The sequence below is a fragment of the Mytilus galloprovincialis genome, chromosome 7, assembly GCF_965363235.1.
Source record: "Mytilus galloprovincialis chromosome 7, xbMytGall1.hap1.1, whole genome shotgun sequence".
In the NCBI taxonomy this organism is placed as follows: domain Eukaryota; kingdom Metazoa; phylum Mollusca; class Bivalvia; order Mytilida; family Mytilidae; genus Mytilus; species Mytilus galloprovincialis.
The window spans coordinates 36,134,320-36,157,788 of NC_134844.1; the positions used below are offsets into that span (position 1 = coordinate 36,134,320).

The 23,469-nt window shown below is 32.5% G+C and overlaps 1 protein-coding gene across 1 annotated transcript in view; it reads left to right on the plus strand.

Annotated features, from left to right (window-relative positions):
• The window catches only part of LOC143084192 (gamma-aminobutyric acid type B receptor subunit 2-like), a 34,159-nt gene extending 20,421 nt beyond the window's left edge, over window positions 1-13,738 (plus strand). Inside the window, exons 11-20 of the mRNA XM_076260603.1 lie at window positions 15-122; window positions 891-1,013; window positions 2,274-2,375; window positions 3,286-3,510; window positions 4,090-4,248; window positions 6,052-6,199; window positions 6,829-6,994; window positions 11,761-11,892; window positions 12,495-12,607; window positions 13,676-13,738. Of these exons, the coding sequence (XP_076116718.1) occupies window positions 15-122; window positions 891-1,013; window positions 2,274-2,375; window positions 3,286-3,510; window positions 4,090-4,248; window positions 6,052-6,199; window positions 6,829-6,994; window positions 11,761-11,892; window positions 12,495-12,607; window positions 13,676-13,698 (1,299 nt within the window). The 3' untranslated portion in view covers window positions 13,699-13,738. The remainder of the gene's footprint in view (window positions 1-14; window positions 123-890; window positions 1,014-2,273; window positions 2,376-3,285; window positions 3,511-4,089; window positions 4,249-6,051; window positions 6,200-6,828; window positions 6,995-11,760; window positions 11,893-12,494; window positions 12,608-13,675) is intronic.
• Window positions 13,739-23,469: the final 9,731 nt, after the last annotated feature.

Consider the following 23,469-nt stretch of genomic DNA (forward strand, 5'->3'; position numbering starts at 1 on the left):
TTTCTTCATTGTAGATTCGTTCATGGTTCTTGGCAGTTGGCTTTTCGTTATCATTTGGGGCTATGTTTACCAAAACATGGCGTGTTCACGCAATTTTTACCAACATTAAATTAAACAAAAAGGTAAGAGGATATTTCCATTTTGTTTTTCTTGTAATAAGATTGTCATATATATCTGCTACTATGATGTTTGGACAATTTTTTTTTTATCAAAACATACAAATTTGGTGTGAGTTAGGCCGTCCATAATCTCGTTTGAATTTAAACGTGTTGTTTGTCGGATTGCTTAATTGTTTAATTTACGATATCGAGTTTCCTCAGATTTGGTGACCGTACTGTGACATTTCAATTGTCTTTATCTTCGCCATATGAACTCTGATGGACAGTTGTTTCATTGATAATCATACCACATCTCTCTGTTTTTATATGTTTAAATGAAACATGATTTTGAACCCCTGATATTGAAAAGCATGCAGCCTCTGGCCTTTGTTTAGTCTTGTATGATTTTTAATTTTAGTTTATTGTGTATAATTCGGAGTTTAGTATGACGTCCATTATCACTGTACTAGTATACATATTTTTTAAGTTGCCAGCTGAAGGACGCCTACGGGTGCGGGAGTCATTTCCTATTTTGTGCCAACTTGCACCTTTTGTATTCGAATTTCAAAACCTTAAACTATTTGTGTGAGCATGATACGCAAGGAAGAGAACTTGAAAAAGAAAATAGTTTAACAGACGAGTGGACAGTTTTACTATTAAAAGTTACCAATAAAATATTTTTTAAAACGCTTTGAATATGGAACGACATCGTAACTATTTTTTTAAGAATTCAGAAATCAGTTTAATATTTTCAAATAAGCTCTTACCACATTCTTTAATTTTGTCTTTCAGATTATTCATGATTACAAACTATTTTGTATGGTATTCACACTGGTATTGCTAGATGCCATTATACTGACCACGTGGCAGATCATGGATCCGTTGTATAAAGATACCAGGAATCTCAGTTCATATGTAAGACTATATAAAAGAGCTACTATCACACAGTGTATTTTGATGTTAATTCGTTTAATTTCGTTTAAAAAGCTTACAGTAGTTGGTTAATTTTATAAGGATATTGTTGCATTTGTCGGGCTCGTGGTTAATAAAAGGCAAAATATACCAGACGGGCATTCAAACGTATAAGTTGAAAATAAACTGACACTGACATGGCTAAAAATGAAAAACAAACTGACAAACTATAGTACACAAAACACAACACAGAAAACTAAAGACGGAGCAACATGATCCCTGCCAAAAGCTGGAGGTGATCTCTTGTTATAACGTAGTAGCAAAATGACATTATTTTCGTTATCCGAAATCGTCTAGGGTCGACTTTGATGGAGAGGTTACAACACTATTTTCAACACATATACATGTACATATTTTCTACAGTATCGAAATCTTGCATTGGATATGAGGTCGTACAGATGAATGGCACATGCCAATTTAAAATTGTGTGGATTTTTAGATATTAGACACTATTTTTAAATCTTATCCAAACTATAGTTGATATCATTTTTTGATTCTATGATTCGCCAGATTGTCGGTACATGTGCAATGTTTACTTCTTTTTAGACGTTTGTATTAAGTTTATTAATTTGATTTTGTTTTCGTAAGATAGAGTTTCGTTTCGTTTCGACTTTACAGTTCTATCTTTTGAAGCATGTGTCTTCTACCGTTTGACCCATTCAGTATATTGACGTACGGTAACATTTGAAGTTGGTCATTTTATAACGAATGTTTGGGCAATAACTGAAATGTCTTTTCACATTAATGTATGGTACAATCATTCATTTTATACCATGAATGAAGTAAAGTATACATGTATTTGAAAACAAAACTATTTCTCAAGTAAGTGTGCAGTGTAATTCCTGTTATGTTGAAACTTGATTTCTTTTGTATTACCGCATATATTAAGATTTATTCCTATGAAGAATAAATCCGGTTATCGGAGGAAAGTGGGCTAACGTTTTGGGAGTTGTCCCGCTTTGCACACGTGGTGGAACTTGTTATGTATTATGAGTCACGTTAATTATTTTAACCTTGATAACTGTGACGTCATCATTCTTTCTTTACCACGTACGATACAGCAGAGGGAAGACGCAAAAAATTAGGTTCCGTATGAATGAACTAATGTTTGTTTCAAAAGTCATTATTCTGAAGATATATAATATTAGGTTCTATGATAAGTTTACTTCTCTAACACTTGAGCGATATTGTTTTACCAATTAGATCATGGGTGATTATGAGGTTATACCAATAATGGAATACTGCACTAGCAGTTATATACCAATATGGATGGGAATCATATATGCCTACAAAGGACTTTTGTTGGTGAGTATTGAAGGCTACTATATTTTACATGTAAGATTGATTATTATTTTACAGTTTTAATTATATAACTATTTGACTATAGTATATCAATGAATAAGTTAGAAATATAATGAAAGGATATTTCGATGTAATGACTTAGTGCGTCTCTTAATTTTGATTGAAAACTTTTACTCTAACGATTGTTTTCTCTGTATAAAAAGATACATTGTGCATATACCATTTTGAATAGAGAGAAATGTGATCTACGAACACTTGTTTTTTCTCCATATACCAAACACTATGTATTAAAGTATTCCGAGGGACAGTGTCTACACTGCATACACAGAATATAGGTACTGGTTTTTTTTTGTTTTTTGTTTTTTTACTTAAACTTTATTAACCAATGATGATGTCAAAAACTGCATATTCTGACAACAACCGTCGTTTCATAAATGCTAGAGAGCTAAATATTTAGGATTTGAATGTTCACTGAAGAGACATTGATGGGTCTAAATGCATAACTTGTCCAGTAAAATTAGTTCAGTTGATATTATTACTACACATGTAGAAGAGTTGATTCAGTTTTACCTTTTTATTGTAGCATTAAAAACATATTTAAATACTAAGCTTATGATATTATCTATAAACAAAGATGTACAAATGTAAATACCACTTCAGTCTATGAAACATAAACATATAAGCTATCTCGAAAACGAACATCAATAAGTCACAATACGGCCTTTAAAAATCAGCATTATTATACAACAATAAATTATCATAGTCTTTAAATGTTGTGGAAGAACTGAACTCAGACATCTGGATATGTAATAAGCGAAACCGGATTGTTGTTATCAATAAAAAGAGAATATGAAACATTCTTATAAAATATCAAACTTGTATCGTTCAGTTTTATGTTTGCTTAAATTTCCAGGTATTTGGTTGTTTTCTCGCATGGGATACAAGACATGTTACTATATCAGCACTAAATGATTCGAAATACATTGGAATGAGTGTCTACAATGTTGTCATGATGTGTTTGTCAGGAGCAGCTATTTCGTTTGTGATAAATGACAAACCTAATCCAGAATTTATCATCATAAGTCTGCTGATCATATTCTGTACAACCATAACTTTGTGTCTTGTTTTTGTACCAAAGGTATAGTCGAAGGTTAAATTAAATTTTGTAAAAATAAGAACTACTTATATGTTAAGATTAAAAAAGGTTTTTTTTATCTCATTTTGCAAACTGCAAATCTAAACATGATGACAAATTCTTTGTATTTTCTCACAAATTTTGCCTGACTTTGTACGTGTAATTTCGTATGTAGAAAATGAGGTATTAAACCTGACTTGAAAGCTAGCTTAACTTCTCACTTGTATGACAGTCGCATACAATTGCATTATATTGACAATGATGTGTGAATAAAACAAACAGATATAAGAAGTAAAAATGTCAGAATATGGATACAACAGTCAACATTGGGTAATAATCTTAATTGCTATAAACACAAAAATTGTGTAACAAGAAACACAAAAAGGCAAATAGACAATTTAGAGCTTGAAATATTGTTAACAGGTACGAATAAAAGGAGTTTGACGACAGTAGAGAAAGAATGTAATGTAATATAATTAAATTATAATATTATAACTGCTGGAGATTTCTACAAACTGGACGTGACAATAGAACTGAATGTCATATGGCGCTCATAAACATAATTCGTGTATTAATTTGTAGATAGTTGAATTAAAAATTGATCCCAGAGGCGACGACAGAAGAATACGAGCTACGCTTAAAAGGAATGGAAAGAAAAAAGAAGAAAATGGTCCATTGTTTAGAAAAGATATTAAAGATGTCGAAGAACTAAACAAACACTACAAAGAAATTATTAAACAGGTATAATATATACAAATATGGAGATGTGCTATCATTGCTAATGATACAAATGTACACGTAAGTCCATGTGAATATCGTCGTTTTTATAACTATGTAACAGTTAACTGTTTGGTCCTCAGCAAATTATAATTTAGAAGGCTTTGATATGCCCTAGGAGTAACAAAATAAATGACTTAATAGTTTTCAGCTATACAAAGATACTGTTTATTGTAATTTGAAACGTCACTACAGACACCTGTAAACGAGAACATGGCCAATGAAGATCACCGTCGAAGAAAGGAAAGTAATAATGTTGAACTAGCAATTGCCTCTTTTGTCATAAGTTTTGATAGAAATTTTCTCAGTGGAAACTGAACAATTAAAATAATAGAAAGAAAACACATGTTCATATTAGAATACTTTAATGCCCGTTTCCTTGTATAAATCTTAGCTGTATTATAAATAGATGATTCTTGATAATTTAACGGAAAATTACTATCTAGGCAAAAGAAAGTGTTATGAGATTTTTTATTAGATGGACGTTTTTTTTTTGGAGTTTGATTTTTAACTGTGCGAGAAAAAAAAACCACTTTAATTAAACACGTGTCTACTATTTAAGAGGTACAATTCCATCCAATAGGATTGCAAACGAATAGCCCATACACATATACTATTTTAAAAATTAATGTAAAATGTGTTGCTAAAACAATTTTGCGATTTAAACATCTCTCGTTTTCCTTCTAGTTCAAACACACTTAGTACAAAAAAAAACACGAATGTTTAGTATATCTGTGTCCCTTTTGTTTTGTATTAAAACTGTTTATAAATCCATTTAATATATGTGGTTTTTTTTTGTATTCGCGGCTTTAAGATTGTAAGTAGTCCCGCTAGAAAACTAAGCCAAAAGATGATACTCAATCAAGGAAATTGACTTTGGATCATTTTCGATCACTAATGAGTCTTGTGTGAAAACACGCGCGTCTGGCGTAACGAATTATTTTAAAAACAATTTACACCACTGTGTCTATGCCACTGCTGGTGGACGTTACGTTATCGAGTGTATCACTAGTCCAATAGTCAGCACTTCGATGTTGACATGGATATCAGTTATATGGTCATTTATAAATTTACTGTTTGCAAATTTAAAGTGTAAATTATTCGAAATTCTTGGGATTTTCTTATCACAGGCATATTTTACCTAAGCACAACTTTTTTTGGAATTTTGGGTCTTCAAGGCTCTTCAACTTCATTTTTTGGTTGGCTTTCTAATTCTATTTTATCTGAGCGTCACTGATGAGTCTTATGAAGACGAAACACGCATCTGTCGAAACAAATTCTAAGCCTGGTACCTTTGATAACTATTTGGCCTTTTTTTTAGTTTCGTTTTGATCATGTAAGTCCTTTTCAATAGATATAGGAAGATGTGGTATGTGTGCCAATGAGACAACTCTCAAGCATTTATACATCCGTGGCGTTAAATTTTTCAATTCTTTTTTCAGGAAGGTAAATCTAGAAAGTCTCTTCGGAGGCACTAAATTTATAAATTAAAATATCACATTTTAGATTTCGTGTGTTCGTAGCGTTTTTCGACTTTTTGGGGCAAACTGGTGTACATTTAATTTACTATTTATGGGTCCAGTCCGCTGCTTGTAGACTGGCCTTTCTTTAATATTCTTGTTCTGAATACATATGAATGTTTGCAACTGCACGTTAAGCAGAAAGGTATATTTTTGTCATATTGCTGGTAGTAATAATTTCTAAGTTAATTCTGAAATGCGAATAAGCACAACCAACTTTATGAACTTTATTTCAATTTGTTGATAGAAACGTGCAGAAATCAGAAATCTACTTGAGCAACTTGGAGAAGATCCCGACTCCTTCGTTTACAAAGGAAAATATACACTGGGTGAAACACCACGAAAAACAGTTGTTGGATTGAAAATTTCTGATTCACCAACTAAAGTTTCTAGAGGTAAACATTTATGTTTTAGATAATATTGTTAAACAGAAGAGTATCATATAGAAATTCAACAAGAATAATGTCTTTGAAAGACAATAACAATCAAAACCAAGGAGTAAACAAAGACTAAAAAAACCAAAGGACATTTACATCAACAGTTATAAATAATAAATAAGAAACAACACGAACTCCACTAAAAACCGGGAGTGAAATCAGGAATGGTAAGCATCTCCGCACCGTATACGGCACCCGTCGTGTTATTTTTTTGTTCAGTTCGGTAATGATGGAAGGTAATTATGAGAGATGGTTCAACTGACAATGAGACAATTATCCACCAAAGTTCAAATGATAGAGAAGTTAACAAATGTAGGTCACCGTATGCAGGCTTCATAAATGAGCAGATCCCATACCGCGAAATCAGAAACAAAAGACGCCGAAATGACAAACGGAAAACAATTCAAACGAGAGAACCGCATGATTGGTGGGAAAAAGAACAATGAACGAATATGATAAATATCATCAAACGACAACCACTGAATCACTAGGTTTGTTACATCTTTTCAAGTCGCTGAATACTTTTGTAAAGTCAGATTTAAAACCAGTGTCAATCAAGCTCTGTGAAAGAATATTTTACTTTTTAGTCTCTTCAACAATGGAGGGAGAAGATTTGTCAATGTGTTCAGAATACACTAACACGTGGTCAGTTGATACATCTCAAGTAAGGAAACGACTGTTGCTAATGTCAACTAAGTCTGTTACAAGTTCCGAAACAACAAATACGGACAGCATAGAACTTACAGATTTAAGGTATGGGTCATTGAAAACAAATGTCGAATTTTTAGTACACCAATGATTTTTTTAAAATGTCTAATGGATAATACAATTGTAAGAGTTTAACAGAAAGTTTGTGGGATTTATGAGTCAAAACATAATATATTCTAATAAGATTACAATATATGTAAGTCCGATGTTTGCGTATTTTATGTGCGGCGTACAGTGTCAGAGTAACACATTTAAAATCATTTTTTTCCTAATAAGTATTTTCTTATCCCAGGCATAGATTACCTTAGCCGTATTTGGCACCACATTTTGGAATTTTGGATCCTCAATGCTCTTCAACTTTGTACTTGTTTGGCTTTATAAATATTTGGATATGAGCTTCACTGATGAGCCTTATGTAGACGAAACGCGCGTCTGGCGTACAAAATTATAATCCTGGTACCTTTGATAACTATTCTGATCGCTTAGATATTTGCAAAAGGGACTTTTTTAAAACGTTAATAATAACTCTAATAAACAGTTGGAGCTTTTGTATTATTATATGTAACATTTTGTTTTACAAACTAATTCAGTTAGCCTACATGAAATTCATGTACATCCTGTTCCCGCTACTTAAATCGGCCGCTAAATTGCCCCCCCCCCCCCCCCCCCCACGTTGAATATTGAACCTGTCAGTGTACATTTCAAAAGCCCAAAGTAACCTAGACATTTACAACAGCTCGTTTCTTTTGTAGAGAAAAGAAATTTCAAGCCATTTAGTGAAAAAAATAGAGGGTATTTTTTTGTCATGTCTTTGATGTTAACAAAATATTGATTAATTACACCAATGTTATAATTGTAAGAAGTGCAATAACATGTTGGAAACCAAACTAACAACAGAAAAACATTATCACTTAATCTAAGGGAGTAGTTATTTCACAACAGCATACAAAATTGAAGAAATATGTCTATCCTGTTACTATGGCTGCTATGGTATCAGTAACAGGATAGACAATAGTAGAGAAAAACTTCTTTAAAGGGTTTATAATAACATATAGTTGCACACATAATGACATGTATTGTTGTTTGAACTCACCTAAAGGTTATGTGTACTATTGTTTTTCTGTTTTTCTGTTTGTCTTTTTCATTTTTAGCCATGGCGTTGTCAGTTTGTTTTAGATTTATGAGTTTGACTGTCCCTTTGGTATCTTTCGTCCCTCTTTTATAACGTCTTAACAATTTGGCGTTTGCAGACGCAACACTGCTATCGGTAACATGATAGACAAAAAGGTTACAGGGTTGAACTTAATATGATAGTGATATATCATTAACGTACGTTCCTGGTACCAATAAACAAAACTAAACCCAAATGCGACAGATTTTATTTTGGGTTATTTGAAAGAGAGGAAAAACATTATGAATTGCTATCTGTGACTTGCATTACTGGTGGTTATTGTTATAACCTTCGAAAAATAATTTTTAATGGCATTTTTCAATACAACATAAAAAAATTGGCAAATAATCTTTTATTTCACAGAATAAATATGTATTGAAGTTTTCGCTTTTGAAAACGATCGCATTGTCTACGAAAAACAAGCTTAAAATTTTATATATAAACCTTTTCTAAATAACTCGAAATTTTATTTGAAAATGGTAACAGGAAAGACAAAATATTGCACCACCTATCGAAAAATGTTTCAATATATTCGTATATATACACCAATGTATATTGTTATATGTATGATATCATCAAAATTGCATCTTTTTATATGTTGTTCTATAAGTACTGTCTGTTGACAAGGGGTTTAAAAAAATGAAATAAATTTAGCACATTAAAAATTTGACATTTTTTTTTAAATACCCATATATCGAAATTATAAATACATGTTCATAGGAAATTTAAAACAACACTGTATACATATGATGCATCCGAAATGATATTATGTATTAAATGTTAACCTCTATCAGGAATTGTAATTGAATTAAAGAGTAGAATTGAATTGTGTGCAAACTTGATGAATTAGACTAGTATCGTCCTTCTAAATAATCATCATTGTAAAAAAGAGATATGTTATAATTTGCCTAGCTTTTGGACAACTATCCTTGAAGATGTTAGCAACTATAGGTGTCCGTGAAACCTTCAACAATTAACAAAACCTCACCACGTAGCAAGCTATAAAAAGTCATGAGATTTATTCTGATGGTTTCTGGTTTCATTGTGCTTAGCCTTATGTTATGCAGAGTTCATCTCGTTCCTGTATTAGTCTGGAAATCATGTGTTGCCATTTCATTTTACGTTACGGCACAATGATTTCGTTTTTAGCTCACCTGGCCCTGAGGGCCAAGTGAGCTTTTCTCATCACTTGGCGTCCGTCGTCCGTCGTCGTTGTCGTCGTCCGTCGTCGTTAACTTTTACAAAAATCTTCTCCTCTGAAACTACTGGGCCAAATTAAACTAAACTTGGCCACAATCATCATTGGGGTATCTAGTTTAAAAAATGTGCGGCCAACCAACCAAGATGGCCACCATGGCTAAAAATAGAACATAGGGGTAAAATGCAGTTTTTGGCTTATAACTCAAAAACCAAACCATTAAGAGCAAATCTGACAAGGGATAAAATTGTTTATCAGGTCAAGATCTATCTGCCCTAAAATTTGAGATGAATCAGACAACCCGTTGATAAATTGCTGTCCCTGAATTGGTAATTTTAAGGAAATTTTGCTGTTTTTGGTTATTATCTTGAATATTATCATAGATAGAGATAAATTGTAAACAGCAAAAATGTTCAGTAAAGAAAGATCTACAAATAATTCAACAGGACAAAAATGGTCTGTTGATCCCTTTAGGAGTTATTGCCCTTTATAGTCAATTTTTAACCATTTTTCGTAAATCTTAGTTATCTTTTGCAAAAATCTTTTCCTCTAAAACTACTGGGCCAAATTAGGCCAAACTTGGCCACAATCATCATTGGGGTTTCTAGTTTGAAAATTGTGTCCGGTGACCCGGACAACCAACCAAGAATGCCGTCATGGCTAAAAATAGAACATAGGGGTGAAATGTAGATTTTGGCTTATAACTCTGAAACCGCAGCCTTTAGAGCAAATCTGACAAATTTTCAGATGAATCTGACAACCCGTTGTTGGGTTGCTGCCCCTGAATTAGTAATTATAAGGAAATTTTGCTGTTTTTGGTTATTATCTTGAATATTATTATAGATAGAGATAAACTGTAAACATCAATAATGTTAAGCAAAGTAAGATTTACAAATAAGTCAACATGACGGAAATGGTCAATTGACCCCTAAGGAGTTATTGTCCTTTATAGTCAATTTTTAACAATTTTCATTAAAGTTGTAAATTTTAACTAAAATTTTCCACTGAAACTACTGGGCCAAGTTCATTATAGATAGAGATAATTGTAAGCAGCAAGAATGTTCAGTAAAGTAAGATGTACAAACACATCACCATTACCAAAACACAATTTTGTCACGAATCCATCTGCTTCCTTTGTTTAATATTCACATAGACTAAGGTGAGCGACACAGGCTCTTTAGAGCTTCTACATGTTCTAGTTTAACATCTCAGCTCTCACACTGATAAACGTGGTTGGAAATGGGACGTGATTCATATGAGATGCATGTCTTGCATGTCCTCCTGTAACTCATCTCCTTACTCCGAGATCAATATGACTACTGTAAACAGGGAAATTTTCGCGGTCGTTTTATTTTCGCTATTTTCGCGGTAAGAATTGAAACGCGAAAATAAAATGACCGCGAAAATATCAAGGAAAATTCTTTTTATTACATTTACGTTTACAAATTGTGACTTGTAAATACAATTATGTTAATGACACCAGTAAGAAAAGTATCACCTCGTTGAATCTACTACACAGATTAGTCAGATCGACACCTTTTATTTTAATTCATTCTTAATTAGCACAAAATGATTAGATCTACTTTTCTATTATTGTGTATGTGTTTTTACAAGCATTGAAACATGACAAACTTTTAATCTACTTTTACATTAATGAACCGAAAGCAAAATATTTCTGATTGATTTTATCACTTGATTTAAGATACATGCAAAGCTTGTCACTTTTGAAATCCTTTACGAAATTATTTATACAGGCCACTGTGAAATCGCGAATTCAAAACAGCGCGAATTTGGAATGTGTTAGTAAATCGCGAAATAAAGACTGCGCGAAAATTTCCCGGTTTACAGTACTTATTAAATGAATAATAATAACGAAGGGTAATATACTTTATTCCAGTTGTAGTAACAACTATTGCGATTCTTTTTTTGGTCTACCAAATAAGGTTTGATCAATAAGTGTATACTTATATTTTGATCACCAAGTGTGTACATAAATTAGTTGCACAACAGTTATTGCATAATGTAGAGCAGGATCTATTTACCTACCGGAGCACTAGAGATCAACTTCTGTTTGTAGTCTGAGTTCTGAAACGTTCATATTGCTTCGTTTTTTTTATATTGTTTTTAGTAAATTGCATTTTGTTGTCATTTGTCATTTTGTCGTTTTTTGCAATGGCATCGTTTAATTTAGTTTGTTTGAATATCTATCCTTTGGCGCCTGTCTTTTCAAAAAATAAAGCATGTTATGCCTAATAATTGCAAAATTTACCCCTTTTTGTTTTCAAATTATTTACTATACCTGTTACATTTTATGTTAATTGTAATCCGTTCATTTGACATTATCTAAATAATTATTTTTTTACATGTGTGAGATTCTATTTTTCTTTGAGAAGTGTCGTAGATTATTTGATATAAATCATGGCAATCATGTATATTTGACAGAAAAGGTCAGAATATCCGTATGACAAATATGAGACAATCATCTTACGACGAACAAGAGGAATTCGGAGGTGTTTACCTTGGTCCACCAGAGTGCAATAAAATTCAAAAATGTATTGGGAATACTAACGGCAGGTATGGCATGAGACATCAAAAAAATATCCGTACAAAAACATGGAAAGTTCTTACACAGTCGTAAATTTTAAGATTTAAGAATAACTATTCAACGTCCAGTGTCAAATCAAATACATATTTAGGACGAGAACGTTTTAGTGACTATGATTGGTTGTGACCCTAGCTTTAAACAGAAAAAAAAACACACTTGACCGGACTTTCAGCTCTTGTCCACAATGTAATAGTCCGCAGGAAGACCTGTCACGTGTTCCGCACCTGTAGTGAGCAGATATCGTGAGAATACCGAGGTGGTTTAACTTAATTGTGTCATTGCTATGTAAATAAAAAAAATTCTTAAAAAAAGTCACTTTCATCGCATACTTTTCTTTAAAACTGATATAGTGTACATAAAATATATAAATACAATGCATTTTTGATACATACATGTGGTGAACACATTTTAACAGTTAAAAGTTGCAAATGAATTAATTGATAAATAGGACATAATCAATAAGAGAGAATTTTAATTAAAAGCCCTGCTATACCATAACATAAAGCAACAAATTTATAATTATATGTGTTCAATAAAATATATTTTCATCTACTTTTTTTTCTTTTCACAGAAACCATGTGATTCCAAATAATAGGATTAACGAAGAAATGCGATTAACTGATCTGAGTTTGACAGTAAAATATAATGCGATCTCCGATGTTGATAGTTTGTCAAGTTTTCCAGGTATTGTATTTATCAGTATTCAGTAATATGTATAATACGTTGTCCAAGTGTTGGTGATCATACGTGCTTGAATCAAATAATAAACATGTACCTCTTTATTTTCCGTAATTCTATATCATATTCTCATTACAAAGATATAGATAATTTCTGTATAATTCCTTTGTAATCTGTTTGTTTTTCAATTTTGGAACGACTATTTGTGGATCACTTCCAGTGCGCAAGTCACTTATTCAATAAGTGTATATAAATTGAAATGTTGAGGCAGTATATGCATTATTTCCTTAACGCAAACCGATGTCTTACAACCTACAACCATATTAAAATTACCGTACTGGAGTTTTGAAATTGAAAATCTGGAGTATTTGAACATTGAATTCTGAAGTAAATCAGCAATTAAAATTTAAGAACATTACATAAAAATCAATATCAAAAAGGGCATAAGCAGACCAACCAAAATCTCTTCAGGTCAACTTGACCTTATAGAGGTCAACTTAATCTGAATGTTTTTACAGCTATATATTTATAAACTGTACTTTTATTTACAAAATGTAGCATTTTCAACCTGTCAGTCTAGACATACATATAATTGTATAATTGTTTTATAATTATTTTATTTCATTTGAGGTGACTTATAGGTCCATTGAGCCGGGTGTATTAATATTTATCATATATTATATGGTTATAATCTGTAACTAATTTACATATGTCACTATAATAAATAATTAATTTTACTTACTTACTTGCTTACAAGTAACATGGTGGATGATAAGCACTGACTCCACTGATATATTTGTAAATAATACATGAATTCAACTTTGACAGCTATAATATACTTCAACACTTTTGATAACAATATCAGTGCTTACGCACATTTGTTTCGAAATTAAACTTTATTAAGTCGGTCGTGACTTTAGGACGCGTGAAAAAGCAGATACAAAAATATACATGTTCAACTATGGTCAGCTATAGAATGTATAAATACGAATTAAATATAGAAGATGTCTTATCTATTTTGCTTCAATAATGGAAATTGTATTAAATTTCATAGCTGTATTTTGTTTATTTCAGATGAAGAGTTGACATATCTATAGACATTTTACTTTTACATTTAATTATAGTATGTGCACTTCAGTGACTTTCAATAGCCAATTGTGCATTTGTGGGAAATCCTGTGATACTGTTAAAGAATTGTAACTAAAATAAAAAATAAATATTTTGATTTCAAATTTCTTAATTATGCATGTTAAAAAATTGTCATGATTACATATACAATAGTTATCAAAAGTACCAGGATTATAATTTAGTACGCCAGATGCGCGTTTCGTCTACATAAGACTCATCAGTGACGCTCAAATCGAAATATTTATAAAGCCAAACAAGTACAAAATTGAAGAGCATTGAGGATCCAAAATTCCAAAAAGTTGTGCCAAATATGGCTAAGGTAATCTATGCCTGGAGTAAAAAATCCTTAGTTTTTCGAAAAATTCAAAGTTTTGTAAACAGGAAATTTATAAAAATGTCCACATGATTGATATTCATGTCAACACCGAAATGTTGACTACTGGACTGGTGATACCCTCGGGGACGAAACGTCCACCAGCAGTGGCATCGACCCAGTGGTTTAAATAGTTATCAAAAGTACCAGGATTATAATTTAGTACGCCAGACGCGCGTTTCGTCTACATAAGACTCATCAGTGACGCTCAAATCGAAATATTTATAAAGCCAAACAAGAACAAAGTTGAAGAGCATTGAGGATCCAAAATTCCAAAAAGTTGTGCCAAATATGGCTAAGGTAATCTATGCCTGGATTAAGAAAATCCTTAGTTTTTCGAAAAATTCAAAGTTTTGTAAACAGGAAATTTAAAAAAAATGACCACATGATTGATAACACCGAAATGTTACAAACTTCAGGTAGATGTTAGCTTGTAATGTTTTCTGACTTTTGGATATAGCTATCTTGTACTAATTTCTCACGTGATTATTTTCATAACTTGTGCATTATTATTTACAGAAAAAAATTCAAAATTTACCATATGTTCCTGACAATAAAACGTACGCTTTAATCCTTTTGTCAAAGCAGAGGTTTAAAGAAACATAGCTATACCAAAGCAATGTAATATGTATGTGTTACGTTGATTTCACATTTGTAGTTTTGTTTCGGGCAGTAAATACACAAGAAACAATCTAAGGGTTACAGATTCTTTATTTCGAAGTTATATATCGTAATCCAAAATGAATACCCTCCAATAACAATACATTATATTAATGGATGCAATAAAATTAAGTAACCGTAAAAAAGCTTTAAAACATTATGTTAACAATGTATGAACAAGGTAACTATTTACTTTTCCAACCATTTAAATAATAAAAGAATACTATATAATTTCATTAAATCGGAAATGGTGATCTTTAATTGTTTTGTCTCATGAATACATCTAAATACCAAATCTAATCATAATGCATATGCCGGTGCATTAGTAACATATTATAACAGTAATGTAATGAACGAATTTTGAATAAGCGTATTTAAATGTAACATACACAAACAAAGCTAGAACATACGTATGAACAAAGCAGAAAGCACTTTCTAAAGCAGACAATTCAATAAGCAACACGCACTTAGCTTCAATATAACACAACCTAACTCACAGGTATTTGTGAAAACTTTAATATGATGAGACTGTCGTATAAGTGAGAGGTTTTGCGCTGTAAAACCAGGTTCAATACACCATTTTCTACATTTGAAAATGTCTGTACCGAGTCAGGAATATGACAGTTGTTGTCCATTCGTTTGATGTGTTTTGCCATTTGAATTTGCAATGTGATTAGGGACTTTCCGATTGAAATTTCCTCGGAGTTCGGTATAATATTCAAATGAGAATCAGGTTGATGACAACATGGTGCACCATCAATATGGTAGATACCTGCAGAACAAATATTAAATTCATAACTAACCTAATCTGAATATCAAAATGAGATAGTTAATATATGTATCAGTTTATGACTTTATTTAATATCTGACATTATTATGAAACATTCATTCTATAAGATTCAATAGTTTAATCCAATTTACTGAAATTTAGATGTTTTATATAATTTACGGTGTTTAACCATATGCATAAGATCACAATTATTAAAGAGATTTTAAAGTTCTTTTAAGTTTTCTATGATAACACTAACATATCACTTCTACACAATAATCAATAAAATTGAGAATTAAAATGGGGAATGTGCCAAAGAGACAACAGCCCGACCATAGAAAAAAACAACAACAGAAGGTCACCAACAGGTCTTCAATGAAGCGAGAAATTCCCGCACCCGGAGACGTCCTTCAACTGGCCCCTAAACAAATATATACTAGTTCAGTGATAATGAACGCCATACTAATTTCCAAATTGTACACAAGAAACTAAAATTAAAATAATACAAGACTAACAAAGGCCAGAGGCTCCTGACTTGGGACAGGCGCAAAAATGCGGCGGGGTTAAACATGTTTGTGAGATCTCAACCCTCCTATACCTCTAGCCAATGTAGCAAAGTAAACGCATAACAATACGCACATTAAAATTCAGTTCAAGAGAAGTCCGAGTCTGATGTCAGAAGATGTAACCAAAGAAAATAAACAAAATGACAATAATACATAAATAACAACATACCACTAGCAGTTAACTGACATGCCAGCTCCAGACTTCAATTAAACTGACTGAAAGATTATGATTTCATCATATGAACATCAGGCACAAACATACATTTATTCATAACATTCATAAATCAAGCATACATGTACATATAATTATAAGTTTAGATAATTATTTTATTAGCATAAGATGAATAACTGACCTTAGAAATATAAAAACCAAACTCCAAACAGAATCTTATCAGATTTTACTGAGCATAGAAAATGGTTTCCATCACACAAAGTGACCATATAGAAATATAAACTTCCCGCCAAAGAATTGACAACTAAACGATACCAATAAAACCCAATTGAAACACCTGATAAAAGTCATACCTGAGCGAGCCTGAAATTTAAGCTCCGTACAGTTTAACCATGCAACAACATTATACTACAGTATAAATTATAATATCTTCTGAAATAAAGTTGGATTAAAAATATAAAAATTATCAAATCCTAAAATACCACTTTACCACACACTCCCCACCCCCTCCCTCCAGCTGTAAAATGATGTACCGTCATTTCTTTGGACCGAAACCATGCAGGTGGTCTTCATTCCCTTTTGGAATGTCTGAGTTCTTCCAGTGGCAATTTGTCAGCATCCTGAGGTACATCATCATCCTTAATCGTAGTATCTTCTGATGAAATACTCTCAGCATACTTGGAAGCGCTTCCAGTAGGTTCAGTCTCTTCATTCTGGCGTCCCCAGAAAGACCTGTAACCTCATCAATGTTATCAGTCTATGAAAATTTGTACTCATCAAAAGAAGACCCTGATAAATATTCAGGTGATTCTATTTTTTTTTAACTTAAATTTTATCTGTTTTCAGACAGTATGACACAAAATTAGCCAAATAGACGAAAATAAGTCGAAAAAACCTGACAAATCCGTTACCATTCTACACCGTGTTACAGATCTGGAAAAGGATTTATGCGATGCAGATATTTCAGAATTTTATTGCGTTAAAGTTTTAAAAACATTTAAAAATAATAAAAATCCCTGGTACAGACGGGCTTACTGCTGAGTGTTACAAATTTTTCTGGATTGATATACAAAACATGTTTAAGAAAGCTATGAATATTCCGTTGAAACCGGAACCCTCTAAATAGATCAAAGACGGGGTATTCTTACTCTTATTCCTAAGAAAGATAAAGATAGAACACTCTTGTCGAACTGGCATCCCCTTGATACCACTTGGTTTTTATTTTAAGATGTATTTTCTGCGCAAATTTTATTAGATTCCTTTAACGATTTTGAGAAGTGTTAAGGATCAAAAGTCATTTTTTTCTAAATCCGAAGCAACATGGATTGGAAGAAATAAGTTTAACAAAGAAGGTTCCCTTCTTACTAAATGGACGGATGGTTTTAAAACCGTAGGTTTGAAATTAAATGCTTCTGAAGAAATGGTTGGTTCTAATTTAGATACAAGCATAGAAAAAATGGAATCGATAATTAAACTGTGGAGGATCAGAAACCTTTCCTTGATCAGTAACATTGTAATTCTTAAATAACTTGCAATATCGAAGCTCATTTATGTCATTTTATCTGAACATGCAACAAAATCTTATGTAATTAAAATACAACGTGATATTGATAGCTTTTTTAAGAAATGGTAGTACATCGAAAGTTAAATCGGAAGTTATTCAAAAGTTTTCTAGCGAGGGGGTACAGAAAGGCCCAGATTTTGAAGTACAGCTGTTGTCTTTTCGTATTATGTGGGTAAAAAGAGTTCTGTCAGAACATGACTCCAAATGGAAACATGTTTCCCAAGCATTTTCCTCCCTTTTTGATTTAGAGGATTTATTTATGAGCAGATGTGAATTTGAGTTTTTAAATTAACCTCTTTTTTATATAGAAGTGGTATCTGCTTGGAAATGTTCAAGGGTATTTTCCTCCCGTTAAATACATTTCATTTTAGAAAAGAATTTATTTGGTTCAATCCGTTTATCAAAATTGATCAGAAGAGTATCTTTTGCAGCTCTTGGTACATGAAAGGCATAAGGTTCATCAATGATATTGTAGATGATAAAGGCGAATTTTTGTCTCAGGACGCTTTTAGCAAAGAATATAACCTGAATGTTACATTTGTAGACATTGTATCTATTAAGCTTCCTATACTACGTGACTGGAAAGATTTGTTATTACAACAACACATGTCACCTAACAGCAACTCATTTGGATTCGTTTTTGAGCATGAGAATAACAAAAATGCCTATAAGTAAATTATTTGCTAAAGATGTATATTCTTTTTTATCGATCGGGGAAGTCTTTCTCCTATTTCACAACAAAGATGGGAAAAAAATTTAATATAGAAATAAGTGACGAACAATGGAAAAATATTTATTCACTTGCTTTCAAATGTACTATAGAAAGAAAACTACAAGCTTTCCAATATAAACTATTACACAGAATAGTTTCACATACTAATCTTCTTGAAAAATATAAACTTTCCTTAACTAATGAATGTGCCAGTTGTAAAGAAATAGAAACTATAGACCATACATTTTTGGAATGTACAGAAATAAATCAATTTTGGAGAGATTTTTTTAATTGGTGGTATCTAGTTTTTTGAGTAAAACTATTTTTGAATAAAGACAGTGTCATTTTTTGTGTATTGAATTCTGATAACTTAGTTTTAAATTATTGCATTCTACAGGCAAAGTATTACATTAATTATGTAAAGAACACACAATTATACAGACTGTTCATATATGTGCAAGCTTTTCGTAAATTTTTGAAAAGACGTATGGAGATATTAGAATATTTATTTATTTCTAAAGACAAACACGAGTCTTTTGTCAACAGATGGGAGGGGGGCTAGAATTTATGGATCTATTTAATTAATTTTTTTTTTTAATATTGTTATATTATAGTGTATTCCAAAGTATTCTTAAGATGTATCATATACTGAGTATTCAAACCACTAACTTGTAAATTTTTACTATGCCTTATTTGCATATCAATAGTATAACAATGCCATATATGTCCTGTCATTCACTTATGTCTTGTAAAAATGTATGTATGCACTGTAGAACACCAAAAAGATCAATAAAAAAATGTTATTAGTGTTGGCATCGAAGTCTTCTGCAAGAGATGATCCTGAAATAGTTGTTACTGTGTCATCAGCTGAATCATCCTTGGTTGCATGAAACACTGGTATGCTATGGTGCTTATTAGCACGTGAGCGTGGTCTCTGTTTGATACGTTGTAAATTTACTGGTTCCTGGTCTCTGATGAAGTCAACTGGAAGAAGTACGTTTCTATGGTGTTTCGTTATTTTTCCTTCTCCATCTTTACGGATGATGGTAAATACAAGAATATCTTGATGTGGCTCATCTAATAAAACATATGGTACATCTTCCCATTTATTACCCACTTGTGTCTGCCATCGAAATATACGATCTCCACCAACACACGGCCACCCTTCTGTATAGAGGCTTCTCTGACTCCAAGATCGTATGCTTCCTTCTGAGTTACTTGTGCTTTCTTGGATGATTCTGTTGCCAGTTGATAGGCACAACCAAGTCTACTACGAAGACCTTTGATGTACTTTATGGCTGGAATCTTGGTGAAGTCCAAAAGCTAAGTCAATTGGTAGACGTGGCTGTCGTCAGGACATGAGGAAGTACAGTGCAACTCCTGTTTACTCGTGACGAGTGCATTTGTAGGCCTGAATCATGGGAGCAACGTAAGATATCAAGTAAGACTTCTTCTGTCGATCTAGTGTACCAAGCATCCCCATCAAGGTGCGATTACACCTCTCTGTCATACCATTTCCCATAGGATTGTACGGGGTTGTTCTGGATTTCTTCGTCCCAGTCAAGGTATATAACTCTTTGATCGCTTTGCTTTCAAAATTCGCTCCTCTGTCAGAGTGGAAACGTTTCGGAATTCCATAGTGAACGATGTAATTGTCAAAGAGTGCTTGGGCAGTAGTTTTAACTGTTTGATTCCGCGTTGGTATAGCCTGTGCGTATTTAGTGAAGTGTTTCATGACGATAAGTACATCTTCGTATCCAACGCTCAAGCTTTTCGAAATCAATGCAAACTAGTTCTAGTGGAAATCGGGTAGTAATGCTGAATAAGGGTGAAACGTGACTACTAACTGGTGTTCTCCTTTTTACACCTCTACCGCACTGTCCTGTCCAATCATCAACTGCCTTGTCCAATTGTGGCCAGTAGAATCTGTCACGCATTAGTGATAGTGTTCTGTACTTGCCTGGATGGCCCATATAATCACGCAGTGCCTCCAGGACGATCTTTATACATGTATGTGCAGATTGTATTACAAGCTGTGATTTCCTGTCATTACTAATCACTACGTCTGGGTATAATAAGCCATCTTTGAGAATAAAATGTTGAAACTGTTGCTCAAGAAAGGATATCCGACATCTGCTATTGTAGATTTCCTTCCTTCTCTAACATATCTCACAAACGGCGTTATCTGTGAATCCATGACTTGTGCTTGTTTCTAATCGATGATATCTTCATCTATCTTTGTAATCTTCATCATCGTAATCAGATTGCACTACATCTGGGTTGACAGCTAAACTCTCGATGAATGTGTTCGGAAGCTGTAGATTTCAGATAGCCTGTGCGATATCGATATGATTTCTTCACTATCGGAATCTGTACTTTGTGCATCTGGAATTCGGCTGAGTCCATCTGCGTCTCCATTTTCTTCCCAGGTCGGAACAAGATGTGAAAGTGAGAGTCTACAAGGCTGCTTAACCATTTTTGACCGGTGGCATCGAGTTTAGCTGTGGTCAACACATATGTCACAGAGTTGTTGTATGTCATGACTGTAAAGTTGCTTCCTAAGAGGTAGTCCCTGAACTTCTCACAAACAGCTAACTTTCAAAGCGAGGAATGCCAAATTGTGTGGTGGATATCTTTTCTCAGACTTTGAAAAGCTTCTGCAGGAGACTGCTAATGGCATATCCAAGTATAAGTTCTGACACAAGCCGTTCCTTCAGTGTTTCAAAAACTTTCAGAAAAACATTGTCTTAAACAATGTTAAATATACAGAATGCATAATTGCATTTTAAATTAAATGATAAAACATTAAGAGTTGCCTTTCTTTATTGCAAAATAAATATTTTTCCTTCCATTGTATGCGTAAATATATTTTAATTCTTGTTTAAATTTTTTTTTTGTATTGGTCTAACGCCTTTGTTTAAATGATCGGGGACTATTATTCAGACGTTATCATAGTTATTGTACAATGATGATCACATGATATTTGAGGATATCAATTTAACATGAGAATCTATAAAAGAATTAATACATGTATATAAAGTTATAAAGCATGAACTTGAATTTTAATTTGAAAATTGATATGGATTGCATTGCAGAATATGTCCGAAAATTGGCAAGGAGAAAAGACCAAAATGTTAATTGTATTTCAATAGGGAATTTTTCATAGAACACAAGTCAATTGCCATTTTGCTTTCAAAAACACTATATAAACGCGACATTGAGCTCAATCAATCCTTATTTAAATTTAAAAATGCAATAGAAGAAGTACTAGCACCATTCCTTTATGATGAATTCTTATGTGTCTCTACAGACAAGGCATCTGATAATATCAAACGACATATTTATAACGATACAAAAATTAGCAAAATATTTCATGGGATATTCCAAACTACCTAGATGAGAGATACTGACAACGCATTACAAAATAAACGAAAAACGTCGAAAAAACAAACGAGTTCACAAATAACTTCATAGAAAGTTCAAGACTAAGCAGAACCAACCCCTCCAAAGATCGGAGAGATAAGTACGTCTGCTGCACTAGTGGAACCGTTGTGTTGCTCATTCATAATATATACATAATCATCAGGTGAAGAAATTATTTCATGTGTAAAAATTGTTTGTTTGTATCATAACATGCATAATGTCTAATGACTTCACAAGCTCGGAGAGATAAGTGCTTCCTCTGCATTATGACAACCGTCGTGTTGCTCACTCATATTCCTTACGTTGAGAAATTATACTATGTCTAAAAATGGTATGTGTCAGAATGTCAAATGTCAAAAAAGTCAAATATTTGGGTTTTTTTTTTTGATTTCTATAGTACATTTACACTTGTCTATAATGCTTCGATAGATTTGGAAACTGAAAGTTATCATTTACGTTATTAATTGTTCACTTTACTTGCACATCATAATCTACTAGTCTTTATGTAAAAGGATGTAAGCGTAAGTCGATAAGTTGTGAACAATTTGTTGTGAAGTAAAACCATAACTTGTAACATCGTGTATTGCTAAACTCCCATGTCACTGGCTATGATTGTAGTTTTGCTTTAAGAACATAAGGCAAAACAAACGCCACTATACACAGCGCAGTTTTGTTTTTAGGGTTTTAGTATATATATATGTGCTTTGATAATCATTAACATCATTATTGGACAAATACTTCGAAAGAGGGATGATGCAAATTTAAACGCAACTCAGTCTATCGGTTGACAAGATCAGCCGTTTCTGTAACATCAACAGAATTAACAGAATTAGGGGATATACCAAGTGACAGCGAAAACAGTACGGGAGAAGTAAATAAAGTTCTGACAATGAATACAAACAATTCAACTACTAAATATAAAAAAAAAAACTCGTGTTATAAACCGTATTTGCCGTCACTTGCGATGACTTTACTTTCTACAATTTCAAAGGATGAGACTGTAACAAACACATGAACTCGAGCAGTAATACCAATGATATATCGTTTGTATCTCATAAATAATACAGTAAATGCCTTGTTATATAACTGGCTAGATAAAACTTTTCGATCCAATGTTAAAAAATTACCATCGAAAATATCATTGTAAGTAAAAAAAAGTATCTAGCGTTACACGTAACAAAGCTTTGCTTCTGTAAAATTGCATGTATTAGTTTTAACAAGACAAATAATAGGAGTTACAAATGATAAGGCCCAACACCTTTTGTCTTTTGTTATGTCATCTGTATAACTAAGTAACTTTCAGAAAAACTTCGCCTTAAACAATGTTAAATACAGAATGCATAATTGCATTTTAAATTAAATGATAAAACATTAAGAGTTGCCTTTCTTTATTGTAAAATAAATATTTTTCCTTCCATTGTATGCGTAAATATATTTTAATTCTTCTTTAATTTTTTTTGTATTGGTCCAACGCCTTTGTATAAATGATCGGGGACTATTA